The following is a 20939-nucleotide window of genomic DNA, read 5'->3' as shown; positions in this document are numbered from 1 at the left end:
CGTGATAATGAGGTAGATGTGTACAGGATTGAACATTACATTTCAAATGTAATCCGAACAGACTTGAAACAAGCAAATTTTTTATGTTATTCTTTATAAAATGATGCTTCTGTTTAAACCACTCACTTTCTTCAACATACCATGAATTCATATATAATTTGTGTATTTCTGCCACTTACAGAACACTGGCTTATACCACTCTTCAGGTACTTCTGTCCTCCAATAATTATATTGTGTTTTTGTGTGGTTTTTTTTTAAGCTTTTTTAAGTTCTTTTGGTTTGATTACATGTTTCCTTTGTAACTCTTTTTATCTTTTTTGTTCATAGTGTCTACCATTGCTGCTACTTTATATAATTTCTCTGTCATTTCATATTTATGGCTTTGCCTAATTTAGCCACATCAATTTTTAGTCCCCCAAAAAAATCCAAGATGAAATTTAAATTACTTTGGTCCCATCAATTTTGTTTAATTTGTTTACTGTGTAAAACAATAATAGAGATTTTAATGAACATCATCTTAATAATTTCTCTGTTGTGATATAATCTAAATTGTGTCCAGACTCTTAATGTATCATATTTTAGATATTAAATTATTATTTATTTCCCACTAAGATTTTAAAAAATCTACAAGTAGCAAGACTTACTGCAAATCATGCCAGATTCAAAAATCCTTCTGTACTAGTCCATTGTACCCCTTTCTTCCTCTTCCATAGCATGTGGAGGTTTTTCTGTTTGTTTGTTTTGCACCAATCATTTGATACTCATCAAAAATTACTTTGTAAAATAAATTAGATTTTTGAATATCAAATTACGTTATAAACTCTGTAAGCAAGGGCCCTATCTTATACTTCCTTATAGACAAGCTGTGTCAAAAACCACTTTTTGGAGTTTTATTTTACTTCTAATTCAAGGAACTAACCTCAGCAGATTCTGATTTAGTTGATCATGAGTAGGTTCTTGTAATTGTAGTTTGTAAAATCTCCCTAAAAGTCTGGTTTGTAAGTTATTGCTAGTGCATCATATCCCTTGTATAAATTACTAATGCTAGCAACTCCAAGTAATGCAAAAACCTCTTAAGGATTACGTAAACAGGAAGATGAGGAAAACAAAGAGACTAATATTTGTGTGAATTTTCCTTGCATAGAATTTCAGAAGGCTGTAGTATTTAGTCTGCAGAATTGCAATGGCCTACTCTATTTTCACTTTACCTCTTTTCCAAACTTAGCAATATTTCTCTTACTGAAGGAATGGATTCTATCCAATTCAATTGGTTCAATCCCTTTCAGCTCAGTTCAATTGTATTCTGTTCAATTCATTCAAAAACAAATTTATATCTATATAAATTTGTAGAGCCTAGAGCCTTAAGTGAACATAGGCGGTAGCCAGGTAGAGGTTGCAGTGGCTCTGGAGTGAGACCTAGTGTGAAGCCCCAGTGGTGGCCACAGAGGTGCTTGTGTCACCCCACTTCCAGTTCAGGCAGCTCAGAACAGAGAGAAAGATTTTGTTAGTTTGTGAGAAAGCAAGGGAAGAGAACAAGAGTCTCTGCCTAAAAATTCAGAGAATTCTTCCAGATCTTATCCAAGATTATTAAGACAAAACCTCCACAAGTGTGCAACAGCTAGAGCATTAATAGGCTTGGGGTGCCCCTGAATGCAGATATGGCCTAGACAACAACACCCAAGTCCTTTGGAATACCTGGAAAGTCTTCCCAAGAAGAACAAGTACAAACAAGACCAGACAGCAAAGATGACAATAAACACCTAACTCTTCAATGCCCAAAGATGAATATCCACAAACATCAAGGCTTTTCAGGGAAACATGATGTTGCCAAATGAACTAAATAAAACATGAGTGACCAATCCTTCAGAGACAGAGATATTTAATTTTTCAGAGAATTTAAAGTAGCTGTTTTGAGGAAACTCAAAGAAATTCAAGATAACACAGAGAAGAACTCAGGATTCATTCAGATAAATTTAACAAAGAGATTGAAATAATTTTTTAAAAATCAAGTGGAAATTATGGAGTTTAGAAATGCAGTTGATGTACTGAAGAATGCATGAGAGTCTTTTAATAGCAGAACTATTCAAACAGAAAAAAGAATTAATGAGCTTGAAGACAGGCTATTTGAAAATACACAGAGGAGACAAAAGACAAAAGAATAAAAAAGAATGAAGCATGCCTACATAATCTAGCAAATAGCCTCAAAAGGAAAAATCTCAGAGTTATTGGCCTTAAAAAGGAGGTAGAGAAGGAGATAGTGATAAAAACTTTATTCAAATGGATAATAACAGAGAACTTCGCAAATCTAGAGAAACGCATCAATATCAAAGTACAAGAAGGCTATAGAACACCAAGCAGATTTAACCCAAAGAAGACTACCTCAAGGCATTTAATAATCAAACACCTAAAGTCAAGGATAAAGAATAAAATCCTAAAAGCAGCAAGAGAAAGGAAACAAATAACATATAATGGAGCTACAATACATCTGGCTGAAACTGTTCAGTAGAAACCTTACAGGTCAGGAGAGAGTGACATAATATATTTAAAGTTCTGAAGAAAAAAACCTGTTACCTTACCTTAGTATATCTGGTGAAAATATTCTTCAACCTTGAAGGAGAAATACTTTCCCAGACACATTAAAGCTGAGGAATTCCATCAATACCAGACCTGTCCTATAATAACTACTAAAGGGAGTACTTCAATCAGAAATAAAAGGGAGTTAATGAACAGTAAGAAATCATCTGAAAGTACAAAACTCACTGGTAATAGTAAGTACACAGAAAAACACAGAATATTATAACACTGTAACTGTGGTGTGTAAACCACTCTTAAGTAGAAAGACTAAAAGATGAGCCAATCGAAATAACGACAACAACAAATGTTTAAGACATAGATAGTACATTAAGATATAGATGGAAACAACAAAAAATTAAAAGTGGGGGCACAAGTTAAGGTATAGAGTTTTTATTTGTTTTCTCTATGCTTATTTGTTTATGCAAACAGTGTTAAGTTTTTATCAGCTTAAAATAATGGGTTATAAGAGAGTATTTGAAAGCCTCATGGTAACCTCAAATCGAACCACATGTGTCAGATACACAAAAAATAAAAAGCAAGAAAACAAATCATACCACCAAAGAAAATCACCTTCACTAAAAGGGAGGCAGAAAGGAAGACAGGAAGAGAAAATCACAAAACAACTAGAAAATAAATAATAAAATAGCAGGAACTAAGTCCCTATTTATCAATAATAATAATGAATATAAATGGACTAAACTTTTGAATCAAAAGACAGACTGAATGGATAGGGGAAGAAAGACCCAATGATGTGTTGCCTACAAGAAACATACTTCATCTATAAAGATAAATACAGACTGAAAATAAAAGGGATGAAAAATGATATTCCACGCCAATGGAAACCAAAAAAGAGCATGAGTAGCTATACTTATATCAGAAAAAATAGATTTCAATACAAAAGCTAAAAAAAGAGTCAAGTCATTACATAATGGTATAGGGGTCAACTCAGCAAGAGGATATAACAATTCTAAATATATATGCACCCAACACTGGAGCACTCAGGTATATAAAGCAAATTTTGTTAGAAGTAAAGAGAGAGATAGGCTTCAATACAATAATAGCTGGAGACTTCAACACCCAACTTTTCAGCACTAGATGGATTGTCTAGACAGGAAATCAACAAAGAAGCATGGAACTTTATCTGCACTATGAACCAAATAGATGAAATAGATATTTACAGAACCTTTGGTCAAATGGCTTTGGAATATACATTTTTTTCCCTCAGCACTTGGATCATTCTCAAAGATAGACCATATGTTAGGTTACAAAACATGCCTTGAAACAGTCATGAAAATTGAAATAATATCAGTGATCTTATCTGGCCACAATGGAATAAAGCTAGAAATCAACATGAGAAATTCTGGAAACTATACAAACACAAGGAAATTAAACAATATGCTTCTGAATATCCAGTGGGTCAATAGAAATTAAGAAGGAAATTGAAAGATTTCTTGAAACAAATGACAGTGGAAACAAAATATACCAAAATCTTTGGGATACAGTAAAAGCAGAACAAGAAGGAAGTTTATAGCTATAAGTGCCTACATCAGAAAAGTAGAAAAACTTCAAATACATAACCTAATGATACACCTTAAAGAACTAGAGAAGCAAAAACAAACCAAAACCAAAATTAGTAGAAAAGAAATAACAAAGCCTAGAGCAGAAAAAAAAAAAAATGAATCTGAATTAAAACAAAACAAAATGTCAGTGAAACAAAAAGACTTTTTTTAAAAGATAAACAAAATGTACAGTCTTTAGCCAGACTAACTAAGAAAAAAAGAGAAATTATCCAAATAAATAAAATCAAAAATGAAAAGGAAACAATACAACTGTTCCCACAGAAATTTAGAGGATCATTAGTGGCCACTATGAGCAACTATATGCCAATAAATTGGAAAATATAGAAGAAATGAATCAATTTCAAGACATATACAATCTACCAAAATTTAACTATGAGGAAATCCAAAACCTAAACAGAACAATAACAAGTAAAGAGACCAAAGCAATAATAAAAAGCACCTCCCAGCAAAGAAAAGCCTGGACTCAATGGTTTCATTGCTAGATTCTACCAAACATTTTAAAAAAGAAATAATACCAATCCTGCTCTAACTTTTCAGAATAATGGAAAAGGAAAGAATACTTCCAAACTCATTCATGAGGCCAGTATATCCTGATACTAAAACCAAAGACCCATCAAAAAATGAAAACTATAGGCCAGTATCAGTGATGAATATTGATGCAAAAACCCTCAATAAAATACGAGCAATCCAAATTCAACAACACATTAAAAAGGCCATTAACCATGACCAAGCAGGATTTGTCTCAGGGATGCAAGAATGGTTCAACATATGCAAATCAATTAATGTACTACATCATATCAACCAAATGAAGTACGAAAATCACATGGACATTTCAACTGATGCTGAAAAAGCATTTGCCAAAATTCAACACTTTTCATGATAAAAATCATAAAACTGGATATGGGAGAGACATACTTAAACACAATAAAATCTGTGTATGACAAACACATGGCTAGTATCATTTTAAATGGGGAAATACTGAAAGCCTTTCCTCTAAGATCTGGTACACGACAAGGATGCCCATTTTCACCACTATTATTCAACATAGCACTGGAAGTCCTAGCTAGAGCAATCAGAGAAGAGAGAGAAAAAAAAAAAAAGAAATCCAAATTGAAAAGGAGGAAGTCAAATTATCCTTATTTACAGATGATATGATCTTATATTTGGAAAAACCTAAAGACTCCACAAGAAAATAAACTTGAATTGATGAATTTGGTAAAGTTGCAGGATACAAAATCAACATACACAAAAATCAGTAGCACTTCTATATGCCAAGAGCAAACAATCTGAAAAAGAAATCAAGAAATTAATTCCTCTTACAGTAGCTACAAATAAAATTAAATATCTAGGAATTAACTAACTATTGAAAGACCTCTACAATAAAAAATAAAAAACATTGATGAAGGAAATTGAAGAAGATACACAAAAATGAAAAAATTGTCCACGTTTGTGAATTGGAAGAATTAATATTGTTAAAATGTTCATACTACCCAAAACAATCTACAGACTCAATGCAATCCCTATCAAAATACCAATGACATTATTCAGTGAAATAGAAAACAAAATTTTTAAATTTTTATGGAACCACAAAAGACTCAGAGTAGCCAAAGCTATCCTATCCAAAAAGAACAGAACTGGAGGAATCACACTACTTGACTTTAAATTATTCTTTAAAATATACTCTGGCAGTTAAAGATACCTATAGCATCCAAAATGGCATGCTACTGGCATAAAAACAGACACATAGATGAATGGAACAGAATAGACAACCCAGAGATAAATTCATATGTCTATAATGAACTCATTTTTGACAAGGATGCCAAGTATATACATTGGGAAAAGGACAGTGTCTTCAATAAATAATGCTGGGAAAGCTCGGTATCTATATGCAGAAGAAAGAAACTAGACCTCTATCTCTTGCCATATAGAAAAATTACATCCAAATGGATTAAAGACTTAACTATAAGATCTCAAACTATGACACTACTAAAAGAAAACATTGGGGAAACTCTCCAGGACATTGAACTAGGCAAAGATTTCTCAAGTAGTACCCCATGAGCACAGGCAACCAAAGCAGAAATAAACACATGGGATCACATGTGTTAAAGAATTTCTGCACAGAAAAGAAACAATCAACAATGTGAAGACAACACACAAATTGGGTGAAAGCATTTGCAAACTACCCATCTGATAGGGATTCGTTAATATCCAGAATTTTATAAAGAGCTCAGACAACTTTATAGGAAAAACATCTAATAATCTAATTTTAAAATGTGCAAAATGTTTGAAAAGACATTTCTCAAAAGAAGACATACAAATGACAAACAGGCATATGAAAAGGTGCTCAACATAATTTGTAATCAGGAAAATGCAAATCAATACTACAAAGAGATATCTTCTCACCTCAGTTAAAATGGCTTACATCAAAAAGGCAATAACAAATGCTGGGAAGAATGTGCAGAAAAGGGAATCCTTGTACACTGTTAGTAGGAATGAAAATGAATACAACCACTAGGGAGAACAGTTTGCAGGTTCCTCAAAAAACTAAAAATTGAGCTATCATATAATCCAGCAATCCCACTGCTGAATTACAGTCCCACTGCTGAATTACATATCCAAAAGAAAACAAATCAGTATATCAAAGAGATAACTTCACTCCTATGTTTGTGGCATCATTGTTCACAATAGCTAAGATTTGAAAGCAACTTAAGTGTCCATCAACAGATGAGTGGAAAAGAAAATGTGGTACACATATGCAATGGAGTACTATTCAGCCATAAAAAAGGATGAGATCCTGTAATTTGCAACAACGTAGATGGTACTGGAGATCATTATGTGAAGTTAAATAAGCCACACACCGAAAGACAAATTTTGCATGTTCTCATTTTTTATGGGAACTTAAAAATAAAAGCAATTGAACTCAAGGAGATAGAGAATATAAGAGTGGCTACCAGAAGCTGGGAAGGGTAGTGGGTGGTCGGGTGTGGGGATGGTTAAGGGGTACAAAAAATAGTTCAAAAGAATGAATAAGACCTAGTGTTTGTTAGCACAACGGAGTGATTATAGTCAACAATAATTTAATTATACATTTGAAAATAACTAAAAGTTTCTAGTTTAATTGTTTGTAACAAAACAGATAAATGCTTGATGTGATGGATACTCTATTTGCCCTGATGTGATTATTATGCACTGTATGCCTCTATCAATATATCTCATGTGACCCTTAAATATATATATCTACTATGTACCCACAAAAATTTAAATTGAAAATTTTTTAAAAGAAAATAAAAATTGCAAAAAAAAAAGGAAAACTCTTATGTAAATAGAACTATTATTTTGGTTTCCCTCTCCCCAGTTTCTTATGTTTGTTTATTTATTATATGATTTAGAAACCTCTAATTAGAGAAACCTCTAATTAGTAAAACAAACAAACATAAAGTTGATTACATTAGATTCTAAATAACATTTTTAAAAATGTTATTTTTCCAAAACAATAATTAGCTATTAATTGAACTATATTTATCACACAGTATCATTTTTAAGCTGTTTAGTTAACTTTTAGGAGGAGTGAAGAAAGAATTAAGAAGGAATGGAAGTGGCCTGAGTCATGAAGTTTAGATTATTTGATGATTTTAATTCCTCCAGTAAACTTTTTTTGATTGAAATTTAGCCTTTAATAGATGGACTTTCTCATGCCAATCATGTATATCTCATCATAGGACAAATACTGTATTGCAGTTACCTGTTTACTCATGCATCTCTGGCCCCATGAGCTCTGTGTATTTCTTGGTACAATACATATTTCTTGAATGGATAAATGGACTCATCAATCTGTAAAGAGCTAGACTGATAATTCAAAGAAGTCATATAAATTTGGAAAAGAAATTTTAGCCAGTTACAGAAATGTGACTCTTATCTCTATTTAATCTAGATTATTTAATCAACTTTATTTCATGTTTACCCACCAACAAAGGAAGTTACAGGAAAAACTAAGATCTTTGCATTTGCTATTATATTTTATTGGACACAGAAATAGCAATATTGTCTATTCCTTTTTAAAACATACTCTGGCAGTTAAAGATACTGAGAACACATCTTTAAATTACTGTGACATTGATTTCTTCATATTATAAATATATATTCATTATAATGTATTATCAAGTCCTACTCATTTTTGAGGATTAATCTGAATATTACCTCAACATGTTCAGATTCATCATGGTGATTTATAAATCATTCAACATACTATAAACTTAGATATTCTAGTGAAAAAAAGAAAATTGTTCGATAAATAAGACTCTTACAAATTATGCTTTTTTAAATGCAGAAACATTATTTAAAAGAAAATCAAATAATTGTGTGCAATTGAATAGTTGTATGCATCTTAGGCAATAGTCAATTTCTTTTTAAAATAATTTTATTTTGACACAAATTATTTAATCTTTATTAAAAATAAGAGAAAAAATATATAAACTAGTAATTCGAGCTTCTTATGTTTAAAGCAATGATTAATTTGTCAACCAGATGCAACACATTGAAACTCTATGCTTCCCAAAAACATGGAAATATACTAATAAGGACACATATACAAATAAAGAAATTATCAAAGTATAAATTAATTCAACTCTTAAATGTGCTAATAACTGTTCCAAGTGCATTAGTTTGATTTCATGGGATACATTGCCTTATCATTTCTCTGTTGGAACCATAAAGGTAAAAGTGTCAAGGTCAATTTTTATGTTTTTCATTTTGAAAGCATCCTTTTAAATTTTTATAAATAAATCAGTATAAAATAAATATAAATAGCAGATGCATAAGTGTAGATTGGGATAAATAAATCATATGAACCCCAAATAAAGTAATGCAGAAAGAACATAAGTAAGCTTATTGAAGGAGTATTAGAATATAACTATTTGTATGCAGAAGTGGTCTGATAAATCAGTTGAAAAGACAGAGGCATTAAAACTAGATTTAGGCAATTCAGTAGAATATCAAATATAGATGAAACAAAGTAGTAGAAGAAATAATATTTACTAAATGTGTTCTGACATTTTCTAATGAAGAAAAGAGCAAGCATAAAAGAAAGAAACCTTACTATTAATCATGTATTTGAATTGGCTTTTCTTTATAAATTATTACATTTCCTTGAATACTTCAAATGCTCTTGTTAATGAATTATTATTTTTGCATTATTTGTTTTATATTTTTCCATAATTTTTTAAATTAATATTTTGTTAGAATTGTTTTAAGTTTACAAAAAAAAGGATCAGAAAGTACAGTTATTATATACTCCCCTTACACACACACAATTTTTATTAACATTTATATAGCATATTTGTTAATATTAATGAACCAATATTGATATATGATTTTAACTAAAGTCTATAGTTTATGTTAGTGTTGTGTAGTTCTACGAGTTTTGCCAAATGAATAATGTTATGTATCCACCATTACAGTATCATACAGAATATTTCTCTACTCTAAAGATTCCCTGTGCTCCACCTACTCATCTCTTCCTCTCTCTCCTCTACCCCTGTAACCACTGATCTTTTTACTGTTTCTATAGTTTTGCCTTTTCCAAAATGTCATATAGTTGAAATTACACAATATGTAGCCTCATCACACTGGCTTATTCCACTTAGTGATATACATTTAAAGTTATTCCATTACTTTTCATGGCTCCTTTCTTTCCACTGCTGAATAATCTTCCATATTCTGGGTATACCACAGTTTGTTTCTCCATTCACTTATGAAGGAATATGTTGGTTGCTTCAATTTTTTGTGAATCACTTTTAAAATATGAGACTATACTTGCACAGCCAAATCATTTATTGCCCCAGGAATTATCACAGGATAGAACTCTTTGAGAATCTGAAGTAATCTTTCTTTTGTTTTTATTCTACTTATCTCTTTTCTCTTGCATGAAATTCAAAGGTAAAAAACATTTCTGTTAAGCAGGCATCTCACTTTAAGTAACCTTAAAATAGTGCTTCTTAAATGATGCTCCATGTAGCGTCTACATTAGAATCATCATAGTAACTTGTTAAAGCTCAGATTCCTGGACTCTACTCTTGATCTACTGAATCAGAATTTCTAGGGATGGAGCCCAGGTTTCTATTTTTTTTAAACAAAGCTCCTCATGTTGCCTACCCTCACTAAAGTTGAAAGCAGACTGCTTTTGTAATCAAGTTGTGTTTTTGATAATGTATGATATAACATGCTTTCTCCACTTTTGGACGTCTTAGGACTGGGGAGAGTAGGATTCAAGTTAGAGTATGTGGCCAACTCTTTATTAGAAAGAAGTAATTTAAAAAAAAAAAAAGAAAGAAAGAAAGAAGTAATTTTACAGAAATGTACTGAGTATTAGGGAAAATATGTTTTGATTCTATCTTGTTTCTTTCCAACATTCTTTGGAAAAGGAATGCAAGGATATTATCCTGGACCATTTACTTTTTCCAGCATTTCTTCATCAGGCTGAAGGTACCCAGAAAAAATTACTCTAGTACCTCAAACCATTACCTAGATCCAAATTCTTAAGAAGGGCTTATCGATAAAGATTGTTTCTTTCAAACCAGGAAACAGTTATACTTCAGTAATGGTTAATATTTTGGGTAATATTTTGAGTAATTTTCTGCATTTCTTATATTTCTATCCTTTCATTTTTTTTCCAGCAAAATGTATTGTGTTAGAATGTAGGGGAGTTCAACTGAGTTACTGATTGGATTTTCAAACTCGTAGCAGAAATCACACCTTTGAAAGCCAAAGCTTTCATTTGTAAAACGGCTTTTTACGAGAATAAAAGTATTCTTGAAAATCAAAAGGAAAATTCTAAAAAGCAGTACATCAGACTTGTGTCCCAAGCAGGAAATTAGAAACACAATGGAAGATGATATAAGAGCTAATTTTTCCTCCATATGTAGAAAAGATACATGTACACACAAACACACACACACACACATTGATGGAAGATCTGAGATATTAGAGACAAATAAGAAAAGAGATCAAGAAAAATACAGTTGTCCTCTAGAAGGCTCCCATCTTTGTCCCTCTGGATTCAGAGTATAGAAACCATGACTATTTTAAGAAACCAAGAGGAGAAAGAGCTGGTGCATTATTTCCCAAGGTAAAGCCCTGGGGCATTGCAAGCTTTTTAAAGAAGGCTATCCAGTATGATCTTCAAGATAAGGAAGAAAGAAGAGATTAAGCAGGAAGGTCCCTGAACAAAACAAAGACTTTCCAAACTGAGAAAATGGGGGTCACAAAAGTGCTTAGAGAAAGCTGGTGGAACTGAAGATGTCTGGCCTTCAAACAAGGAGAATGTAGAGTGTATGGACCAAGGTAACTAGATGCCACTGCAGTACAGCAAGTATTAACAGCTGTGGTAGGCATGTACTGATAAAAGGGGAAAAGGAGAATATGTCCAGGTGAGGACAAAGTGTCTATGAAGCCAGATACCTGATGCGCCAACTGTATCTTATCAGTCTGGAAGCCTTACCTCTGAAACTTTGATTACTTTTGCTGAGCAAAAGATGTGCTGAATCCTAACTTTGCCTAAGCATTTATTCAAAAAGAGAGTTGTTTAAACATTTAACTATAGAAAATATGAAATCCATATCTGTTAAGTTAAAGCTATATCCTCTGGATGTGAATCTGAAGATTAAAGTTTATACTTTCTAGGTATAAGAAGATTATCTGAAATAAATATACAGTGAAAAATTTAATGTTTTCTTTCTGGGTTTCCCATTTATTCTCCATCATAGCCTGGGTTCTTTATAGCAGTAGAAATATGCATACAATATGCATACAAAGAGAAATGTCCCCATAAAGTAAATGGAAGGTGCATGAAAGAGAAATTCTGAAAGACAAATCAATAATATCTAGCTTGGATATTAGAGTCACATGGTCATAATTGATTCCAGACTTCCAACGTACTAGCAACTCTGTGTTTTCTCATCCATAATTTGTGAATAATATCTACCTAGCAGCATTGCATGAGATTAAATAATGAAATATATGTAAAGCACTTAGACTAGGGTCTGACACATAGCAAATGCTCAATCTTCTTAATCTTATTGTTCTTGTCATTTATTATTTTTTGAATTGCTATTTGTAGAACTTAATGTCTCAGATTCTTATCTATAATTCTTATGGTCAGAATATTCAACAACAGTATAAATCTTGGTCTATGTTGAGAATTTCTTCATACAAACATAATTATGTAGCTCTTATATAGGCGAAACTTACATTCATTTCTATTAGTTATATGCCAGAGATTATGATTTTTTATTATTTATTTATTTATGTATTCACATTCTATTACCACCCTTTACCAACTGCCATTATTTTGGCTTAGGAGAAAATGATCTGAAAGAAGGTCTGGGTAGTTTTAATAGCTCTTTTGTGAACTTCAGATGTAACTGAATCACTTTATAGATTTATCTGTTAAATAAATGGTCCATGAAAGTATGTACGGGTAGATAATTGATGGAAGCAAATAATCCTATTGAAACATTTGCTATTTATTTTTGATACAGTTCTTTTAAACAGACTGATTAGTTCCCTTTATGATTTCACCCTTGAAAGCACACACGATTTTGTTCTTTGTCATTGTTGCATGACATTCCATTTGGCAGTTGGGCTTATTTTTAGCCGGACTATCAAAGTATTTTTCAACTGGGCTGTCACTGCACTTGAACTTGGAATCTTATAACTTGAAGAACTGCCCTGGAGAAAAGAAGAAACATAATAAATGGGAAATTATAAATCTAGACCAACCCAAACTTGTACTGGTAATTATTCTAATTATTCTTATTTCCTTAAATATAACATGGTTCAATTACAGGTACTGATAACTAACAACTCATTGGAATATGTGTTAATTTGTATATAGAAGATAAGGCAGCATGTTATGTGAAAGTCTTTGAAAAACTATCTGAACTCAGATTTTTTTTTCTGAAGATCTTTATAGGAAGCAATAAATTTCTTACAAAAATATTACTTTAGTTCCTTGGTATAATGTTACAGAAAAAAACTTGGAATATTGCTGAATGTAGGGATTTTAGAATTATATCTTAAGTATCTAGTATTTAAAACCTAAAAACTGTCTTGCAACTAGAGATTGCTATAATTAAAATGCAATAAAATCAAATGAAATAAGTCAAATATATTTTTCTATGTAAATATATTATCCAATATCAAATGGATTCTTAATTACTACAATTCAATATGATTGCATTTGAAATATAAACATCTGCATTTTAAACTCACAATCAGTAATTTAAATTAAGTATTGTAGATTCTAGAATAAAAACAGTTTTGATTACTTGTATATTATGATCTGTGTCTACATTTTGCAAAACACAACTATAAATCAATCTCATTTGTTCTTCTTTACTAGATGAATGGAAGAAAAAAGTCAGTGAATCATATGTTATCACAATAGAAAGATTAGAAGATGACCTGCAGATCAAGGAAAAAGAACTGACAGAACTAAGGCATATATTTAGGTAAAGTTGTAAGAGTTATTTCTTTGTATAAGTGTCTACAGTATTCACCTTATTTTTTAAAGTATCTGTGTATTTTTTAAACCCATAGAACCTCAGACAAAAGCAGTCATGTTCTAAGCCTTAGGATGTCAGATTATCTCTTTTTGACCACTCATATCACTCTCAAAATGTAAACATAACGTCTCACCTCCTTAAAAATATGACTTGTAATATGCCATCATTAAAATTTAAAAATAAGAACCTAAGGGCTAGCCTTTGAGTGCAAGCTATTGTTGATCTCAATAATCTTCTCTGAAATTAGATCATTCTTGTAAACCATGCCAGCAATGAAAAGCAAGATTTTTCTTCCCACATAGTGGTTGCATATTGGACCCATTGTTCTCTTTGAACTATGATGGTAAGTCCAATTTTAACAAAGCCTCTGGTCTCTTGACATTGAAAGGCTGTCCCTTAATGGAACTGAGTATCATTCTGCCCCTGAACAATCATATAACAACATATAATATTGCCTTCAGGATTTCAGTAGGTTTCGTTCCATGATAACAAGAGAAAAATAATCTAAGACAGTGTCACAACCTTGGAAGACACAAAATGTTCAGAAAAGAGGAGCAAGACCCTTATATACACAAAAAGCCTTCTGGTTAAATTGAATCTGACATTGAGAAACTAGATGCCCATTAGAGGTTCAAGAAAGTTACCTGCCTGCCTAAGGAAAAGTTCCACATATGCCAATTAGTCATGTTCATTTACAGCTGTGTTACATAATGCACTCATCACTCCCTCTATTTTACTTAGAAAACAAGTGTAAAGCAATGACCAAATGACATATCTTTAAAACAAAATTTTAGATACAGTAAACATATACATATCACATAACTGGCAAATAAAATCATCCATGTATAATATAGTTTATATGAAATTTGTCAGTGGATTTAACAAGGCTTTCACAAGTGTTCAACTTATGGTTCAAAAAATAATTGATTCTCTCTATAGTTTGGCCCAAGATGATGAACTCAACAGTGACGCTTGTGATGAGATACCACTGATCTGACTTTTGCAAGTAGTATCACATGCTGAGATATGGAACAACATTTGAAATTCCTATAGAAATATAACTGGTACATTAGTATAGGAAAATTATAAATATGTATGTGTTTTGTTGGAAAAATATGAATATAGAACTTAATCATAAACATCCAACTCTTATTGACTTAAACACATATGCTAAATGAAATGTGATTACATTGAAGAAATTTTCCTCAACTTTTAAAGGTCAAAGCCTCAGTTATTTAGTATTTTTTTTAATTTAGAAAGTATTGTGCAAATAGGTCAAGGTTAGCTTAAACTAGATGTATCCAAACCTGAATATTAGGCTTAACAATGGATTTAAGATGTAAGGTTCTTTCTCATACCACATCAACAACTACAAGCTGTGTTGACAACTGCTATAACGGACTTTTCCTATGTTTCTACTAAATGCAACAAATGTGACCTTTTTTCTCATTAGCTTTGGGGGTGAGAGGCAGGAATCTGTGTCAGGGAGCTTACAGTCCAGAATTTGTTCAGTGCCAGCTCATATTCAAGTGTTGTTCCAGATACATCAAATACAAGACATTATTTATCTATCATATGTAGATTGTTGTCATTTAATGTGTGCTGAATAATATTAACTCTAGTGGATGATAAATTAAGGATTAGAGACAAGGCATTGGGAGTTGTCAAATCACATGGTCAGTAAATTCTGGAATGTGATTTATGTCAAGGTCTGCTTGACTCCATAGATAGTGCTCTTCCTACTGTACCCTGCTTACAAAAACAAGATTTAGGTCCTGATGTATTCATTGATTTTTTGAATCATTATAGATAAAAAGCATAGTTAAGTAAAGGTGTGTAGGCAACAATGAATGAGTACCATAGAAAGTTTAGGAAAAGTGAGAAAAAATAATGTCTTGACCATATTATCTGAGTTGAGTAAGAAAGCTATGCAAATCAATGTAAGAATTTTGGAGTCATACAAACATGGTTTTAAATACAGCTTCTTCTATTTATAAGCTGTATGTCCATGGATATGTTTTCTAATCTTCTTAATCCTCATTTCCATGTATAAAATGAGGTGAATAATAATTACCTCACAGGATATTTTCAAAATGAGGTAAGTTAAATACTAATTACAGGGCCCAACACATAGTAAGCATTGAATAATTAGAAATTTCTATTATCATGATTGATTAGATAAATAAGGACAATTTAAAGAACAGAAGCCTTTATCATAAAGTTAGAGTAACAAATAGCTTATTAAAAGTTAGAAATAATGAAAGTTTTTATGAAGAAGATTATTTCAAAATTAAAATGTAAAGTAATAGCACAATTTAGGATGATTCCAAAATCTGAAATGTAGCTTTTAATGATTTTTATTGAAAGGGATTTGAAGAATTTTGAGACTAGAGTATTAGAAGGCTCATCAAAATGGCTATCAAATTTACTGAGGATAATGGTTAGACATTTTTGGAGAGAAAGACCAATAACCTGGTCCTGATGACATTAAAGAAGCTACAGAATGTGATGATAAGGAAGTTGAGGAGAGGATTATCCAGTCTAAAATTATGTTTCTGCAAGAACTAGGGGCCTCTTATGTTAATGGAGATGGAGACTGTAGTACTTGCCAAAATTTTAGATTCCATGACTCCACCCTTTATCAAATGAATCAGAATCTCTGGAGATGTCTTCCAAGAACCTGAATGTTTAACAAACTCCCCAGATAAAACTATACGTAATAAAAGTGATACTTCTAAAGTTTGAAAACTATACTTCTAGGAAGATATCCAAGTTGCACTGAGAACTCTTTACCTGAGGTGATATTAGTGAAGGGATGAGGAATATGGGAACAGAAAGTAAGCAACTGGTATGGTCTACAGAGAGTCAAGAGAACCAAAAAACAAACAAGCAAAAACTGAATAATATGCTTTTGTCTGATTTCGTCAAAGTAGATAGCATAATCTGGGACAGAAAAGTCAATTGCTTCCAGGGCAGAGTTCTAAGTATTTTCTTTTCTTTGGAATAAAATGATGGATGAAAGAAAGAAAAGAATAATGTGCTGAGAATATAAATGGTCTTACTTGCTCATTCACCAAATTTTAAAGGTAGTTGGGAAGATCAAACATAACATTGTATGAAATGACATTTAAATGAGTATCTAGAGCATTATAGCTGCTAAATAAATGTTAGAATCTCATTACTCACCCTTATTTATTTCTCTTATAATATAAAGAGCATTTCTATGATAAGCAATTATGTTATGTTGCCTGATATCAGCCTTTCTCTAAACATTTAGACAGCAAGGAGACTGTATACAATACCGAAAAAGGAACGTTGAACATTAACACTAGCGTCAAAGGTAAAGGATCACTGATGTAAATAGAGTTTTTCATTTGCTAACCAATTTCTTTATGACATTCCTGGTAGATGCTAATTTCATTCATTATAAGAGATTTTTCACCACATAATACACCATTGCTCTATCAGCTCGAATACACAATCTTCCTGACATAGCTTTTACCCACAATATAATAAACAGCAATATAGAACTAAATGTAAGACGGAAAGAGCTAAATAATTATCCTGCTTATGCCAATTTATAGCAGCTTTGGAATGGCAGCTTGATGTGGGAAAGAAGGGAAATGCAAATGGAATGTTCTTTCATTTTCTGCTGTAAAGTTGCTACTTTGGACTCACAACTTTGGACATTTGTTTAGGTAATGGATTGGTGATAGGAAGAAAAGAAGAAAAAGAGAAGGCAGGAGGAAAAGGAAAGACAGAAAGGGCACCTTAGAGTACCATTGTCTGATTATATCCTCCTCGGTGCTGCCTCTAATCTTTATCAACATAATAACACTTACTACATGGTGCTGTTCTTACCCATTTATAAGTCTATCTCCCTACTAGTATATGTGTTCACTAAAGGCAGCGTTTTTTTTCCTTATTTAACCTTATTTATTTTGTATTTATTTGTGAAACAAACTAATAACTTAGTGCTTACCATATGCCAGAAATGCTTCTATATATCTTTGTGTGCATCAGCTTATATAATCCTAATGGTGCATATGTAAAGTGCTTCAGCACAGTGTCTGGCACATGGCCAAACCTCAGAAATGTTTATTAACACTTAATCATTATTGTTTATGTTAACATCCCTCTGAAGTAAGTGTTGCAATTGCCATGTTATACTTGGAGAAAATGAGGCTAATCAAATTAAACTGGCTTGAACTAGATTAAACAATTTGTATAGTTTACCTAGGATTACACCCATCTTTATTTGATTTAAAAATGTATCATATTAATAATCTTGGTTATGAATATTATACAACCTTTTTGAAAAGACTATGGAAGTGATGGCTCTCCACATGTGACTTAAAACGTTTTCATTCAAATTATTTTGTTTCAATAGTTTTTTTTGTTTTGTTTTGTTTGTTTTTTTGAGACAGAGTCTCGCTCTGTCACCCAGGCTGGACTGCTGTGGCCGGATCTCAGCTCACTGCAAGCTGCGCCTCCCGGGTTGACGCCATTCTCCTGCCTCAGCCTCCCAGGTAGCTGGGACCACAGGCGCCGCCACCTCGCCCGGCTAGTTTTTTTGTAGTTTTTAGTAGAGACGGGGTTTCACCGTGTTAGCCAGGATGGTCTCGATCTCCTGACCTCGCGATCTGCCCGTCTCGGCCTCCCAAAGTGCTAGGATTACAGGCTTGAGCCACCATGCCCGGCCTGTTTCAATAGTTTTTATCCTAATAAATTTTAAGACTATGTTTTGCTAATTTCATTGTCAAGCCAACTTTGTATCTGCTTAATCTATAATATAATATGTAAAACTATGAGAATATTCCAGAAAAGTTATAATTTTCTTTTTCTTTTTTGAAACGGAGTCTCGCTCTGTTCAGCCCAGGCTGGATTGCAGCTGCGAGATCTCAGCTCATTGCAAGCTCCGCCTCCTAGGTTCACACCATTCTCCTGCCTCAGCTTCCCGAGTAGAGCAGCTGCGACTACAGGCGCCCGCCACCAGGCCGGGCTAATTTTTTTGTATTTTTTAGTAGAGATAGGGTTTCACCGTGTTGGCCAGGATGTTCTCAATCTCCTGACCTCGTGATCCGCTCTCCTCGGCCTCCCAAAGTCCTGGGATTACAGGCATGAGCCACCGCATCCGGCCCAGAAAAGCCATAATTTTTAAACACTATGACATCAACATAATCCAAAACAACCTGTATTTTTTTGGCATTGGGTAGATACATCTTGGTCAGTAATTACAGTGCCTCACTTTAAAACTGACTAGGTTTAATTATGTACAAAAAATGGTCAAAAGAATGCTCTGTTCCATTAAAAAGTCACAATGTATAGAGGAAATGAAAAAACATGTTTTCTGAAATATACCTTTTTGTACCTTTTCTCTCTGAAAAGTTCTGCTGAGGCCTGTTGCATTCCACTATACTCATCCTTAAATGAATTATCTTCTAAAATTATTTTTAGCACTATAGCCAACTATGAAATCTGGCTATTATAAAATGAATAGCTCTGGAAACTTTTCAAGCTGATCTTATTTAAGAGGAATAGACCCTTTCTGTCAAACTACTAAGTAGGATATTGAAGGGGAAATGTCATCTTATAATTAACATAGGATGAAAATATTATTTGACATGTTTGGGTAGTGTGTTTTGCTAATTAGCCACAAAACAAAAAATAAGAATCATCAATAACAACAAAAACCTGAAACCCAAAAGGATACAAAGAATTCATAATGCCCTAAGCCAGTCTGTTTCTCTAATTCTTTTCTTGTTTGTCCAGGTAAAACTAGTTACGAACTATAATTTTACAGGAATATCTTGCGAAATCATTGAGAAGCAACTTGACCTCAGTCTCTCTCTGTCTCTCTCTCTCTCTATCTCTCCCTATTGTTCTCCCTTTCCTTCTCCATCTCTAGCCTGCTATCTTTCTATCATTTTCTCTCCCCCTTACTCTTCCTTTCTTCTTCTCTTCCATCCTGTACTTCCATGATTCCTTTCTACTTTGCTATCCCTCTTTGGAAGAGCAAAACAATACAAAAAAACAGTAAAAATAATCAATATCAATGCCTTACTAGAAATAACTATTATAGCAGTTAATATTTATAAAAGTTTTATAAATTCTAACTCATTTACACTTCACAACAATCTTATGACGTAACAATTATTACATCAATTTTATAATGCTTAGCTATTCTTGCTGTATCTGTCACTCTAACTCTATAATTGTTTATTGTACGAATGGCTGAATAAATGAATATACTTCACAGTATTAGTTTGCAGATTTTATTTGTAAGATATTGAACAAATACATTTCTGGATATTTCTTGGTGATATATATTAGAAACAGATCTTATTATTTGTCTGTTTCTGTTGCTTGGAGGGCATGGGGCAGGGAAGAATCTGCAGTGAATAGGCAAGAAGTTGCAACTAGCCATTTGAAACTTAAATGATCAGTTTGGGAAACTAGACGACCCATAAAAAATCCTTACCTTCTTTCTACATTATTGGCTTTCCCCTAAGTTTCAACCAATGAATTAGCTTTAAAATGTATCTACCTGTCTGAATACCTTGGACAGCAGTGTGTTATTTTTTGGCCAACTGTTCAAATGTTACATTTTAATAAGTTCCCACTTGTGGTCATTCATGTCAGATATCTTCTTGAAAGGATGAGGTCATGAAAAAGAAATTTAATTGGATCACAAAACTGCACACTTTTCTGGGTAAAAGGTAAAGGCTAGGAAAAGAATTCATTATGCTACTAGAAAGAAAGTAACCTTTGGGTACAGAACTATCATTTTTAATGATTAAGAACAGCATTTACTATTAGAAATATATTCATAAGAGTGGCTTTATTTTAATTAGGAACTTCATTCATGCCCCAGCATGCACGATGAACTCATTAGGATATGTTAAGTTACAGTGTGGCATGGCAGGTGATGAAAAATGTAAGGGGAAATTAAAAAATAAATTGAGTTTAGGGTATTAGAATACATAAGTGATGCTCAATTGGCAGTGAATTTGACATACACGGTTACTTTAGAAGAGGCAAAAGAAGAGAAAATGAAATTTCTCTCCTAGGAATGATTGCTTAAATATCTTGAATATTTTAATTACATGTTTCAAAACAGAAACGTTTGACTAGAAGTTAATGGGAAGTGAGAATTAGGATTCAAATATAGCCCCCAAAGTAACTCTCATTTTAAAAATGTACATTCCAGTTATTAAAGTTGAAC

At 32.5% G+C, this 20939-nt stretch overlaps 1 protein-coding gene across 14 annotated transcripts in view; it reads left to right on the top strand.

Moving 5' to 3' along the window:
* Positions 1–12840: 12840 nt before the first annotated feature.
* Positions 12841–20939, top strand: part of LOC104676323 (serine/threonine-protein kinase TNNI3K) — a 312974-nt gene continuing 304875 nt past the window's right edge. For all 14 annotated transcript variants that reach the window (XR_004052006.1, XR_004052005.1, XR_004052002.1 and 11 more), the window contains exons 1-2: positions 12841–12943; positions 13552–13660. Coding sequence is in view for 10 of the 14 variants with exons in the window: in XM_030912769.1 (XP_030768629.1) it covers positions 12904–12943; positions 13552–13660 (149 nt within the window). In the remaining 4 variants the exon portion in view is untranslated. The remainder of the gene's footprint in view (positions 12944–13551; positions 13661–20939) is intronic.

The sequence above is a fragment of the Rhinopithecus roxellana genome, chromosome 12 (genome assembly GCF_007565055.1).
Source record: "Rhinopithecus roxellana isolate Shanxi Qingling chromosome 12, ASM756505v1, whole genome shotgun sequence".
NCBI lineage: Eukaryota > Metazoa > Chordata > Mammalia > Primates > Cercopithecidae > Rhinopithecus > Rhinopithecus roxellana.
Note: the sequence above shows the minus strand (reverse complement) of the source record. Positions and strands in the feature narration are given on the sequence as shown.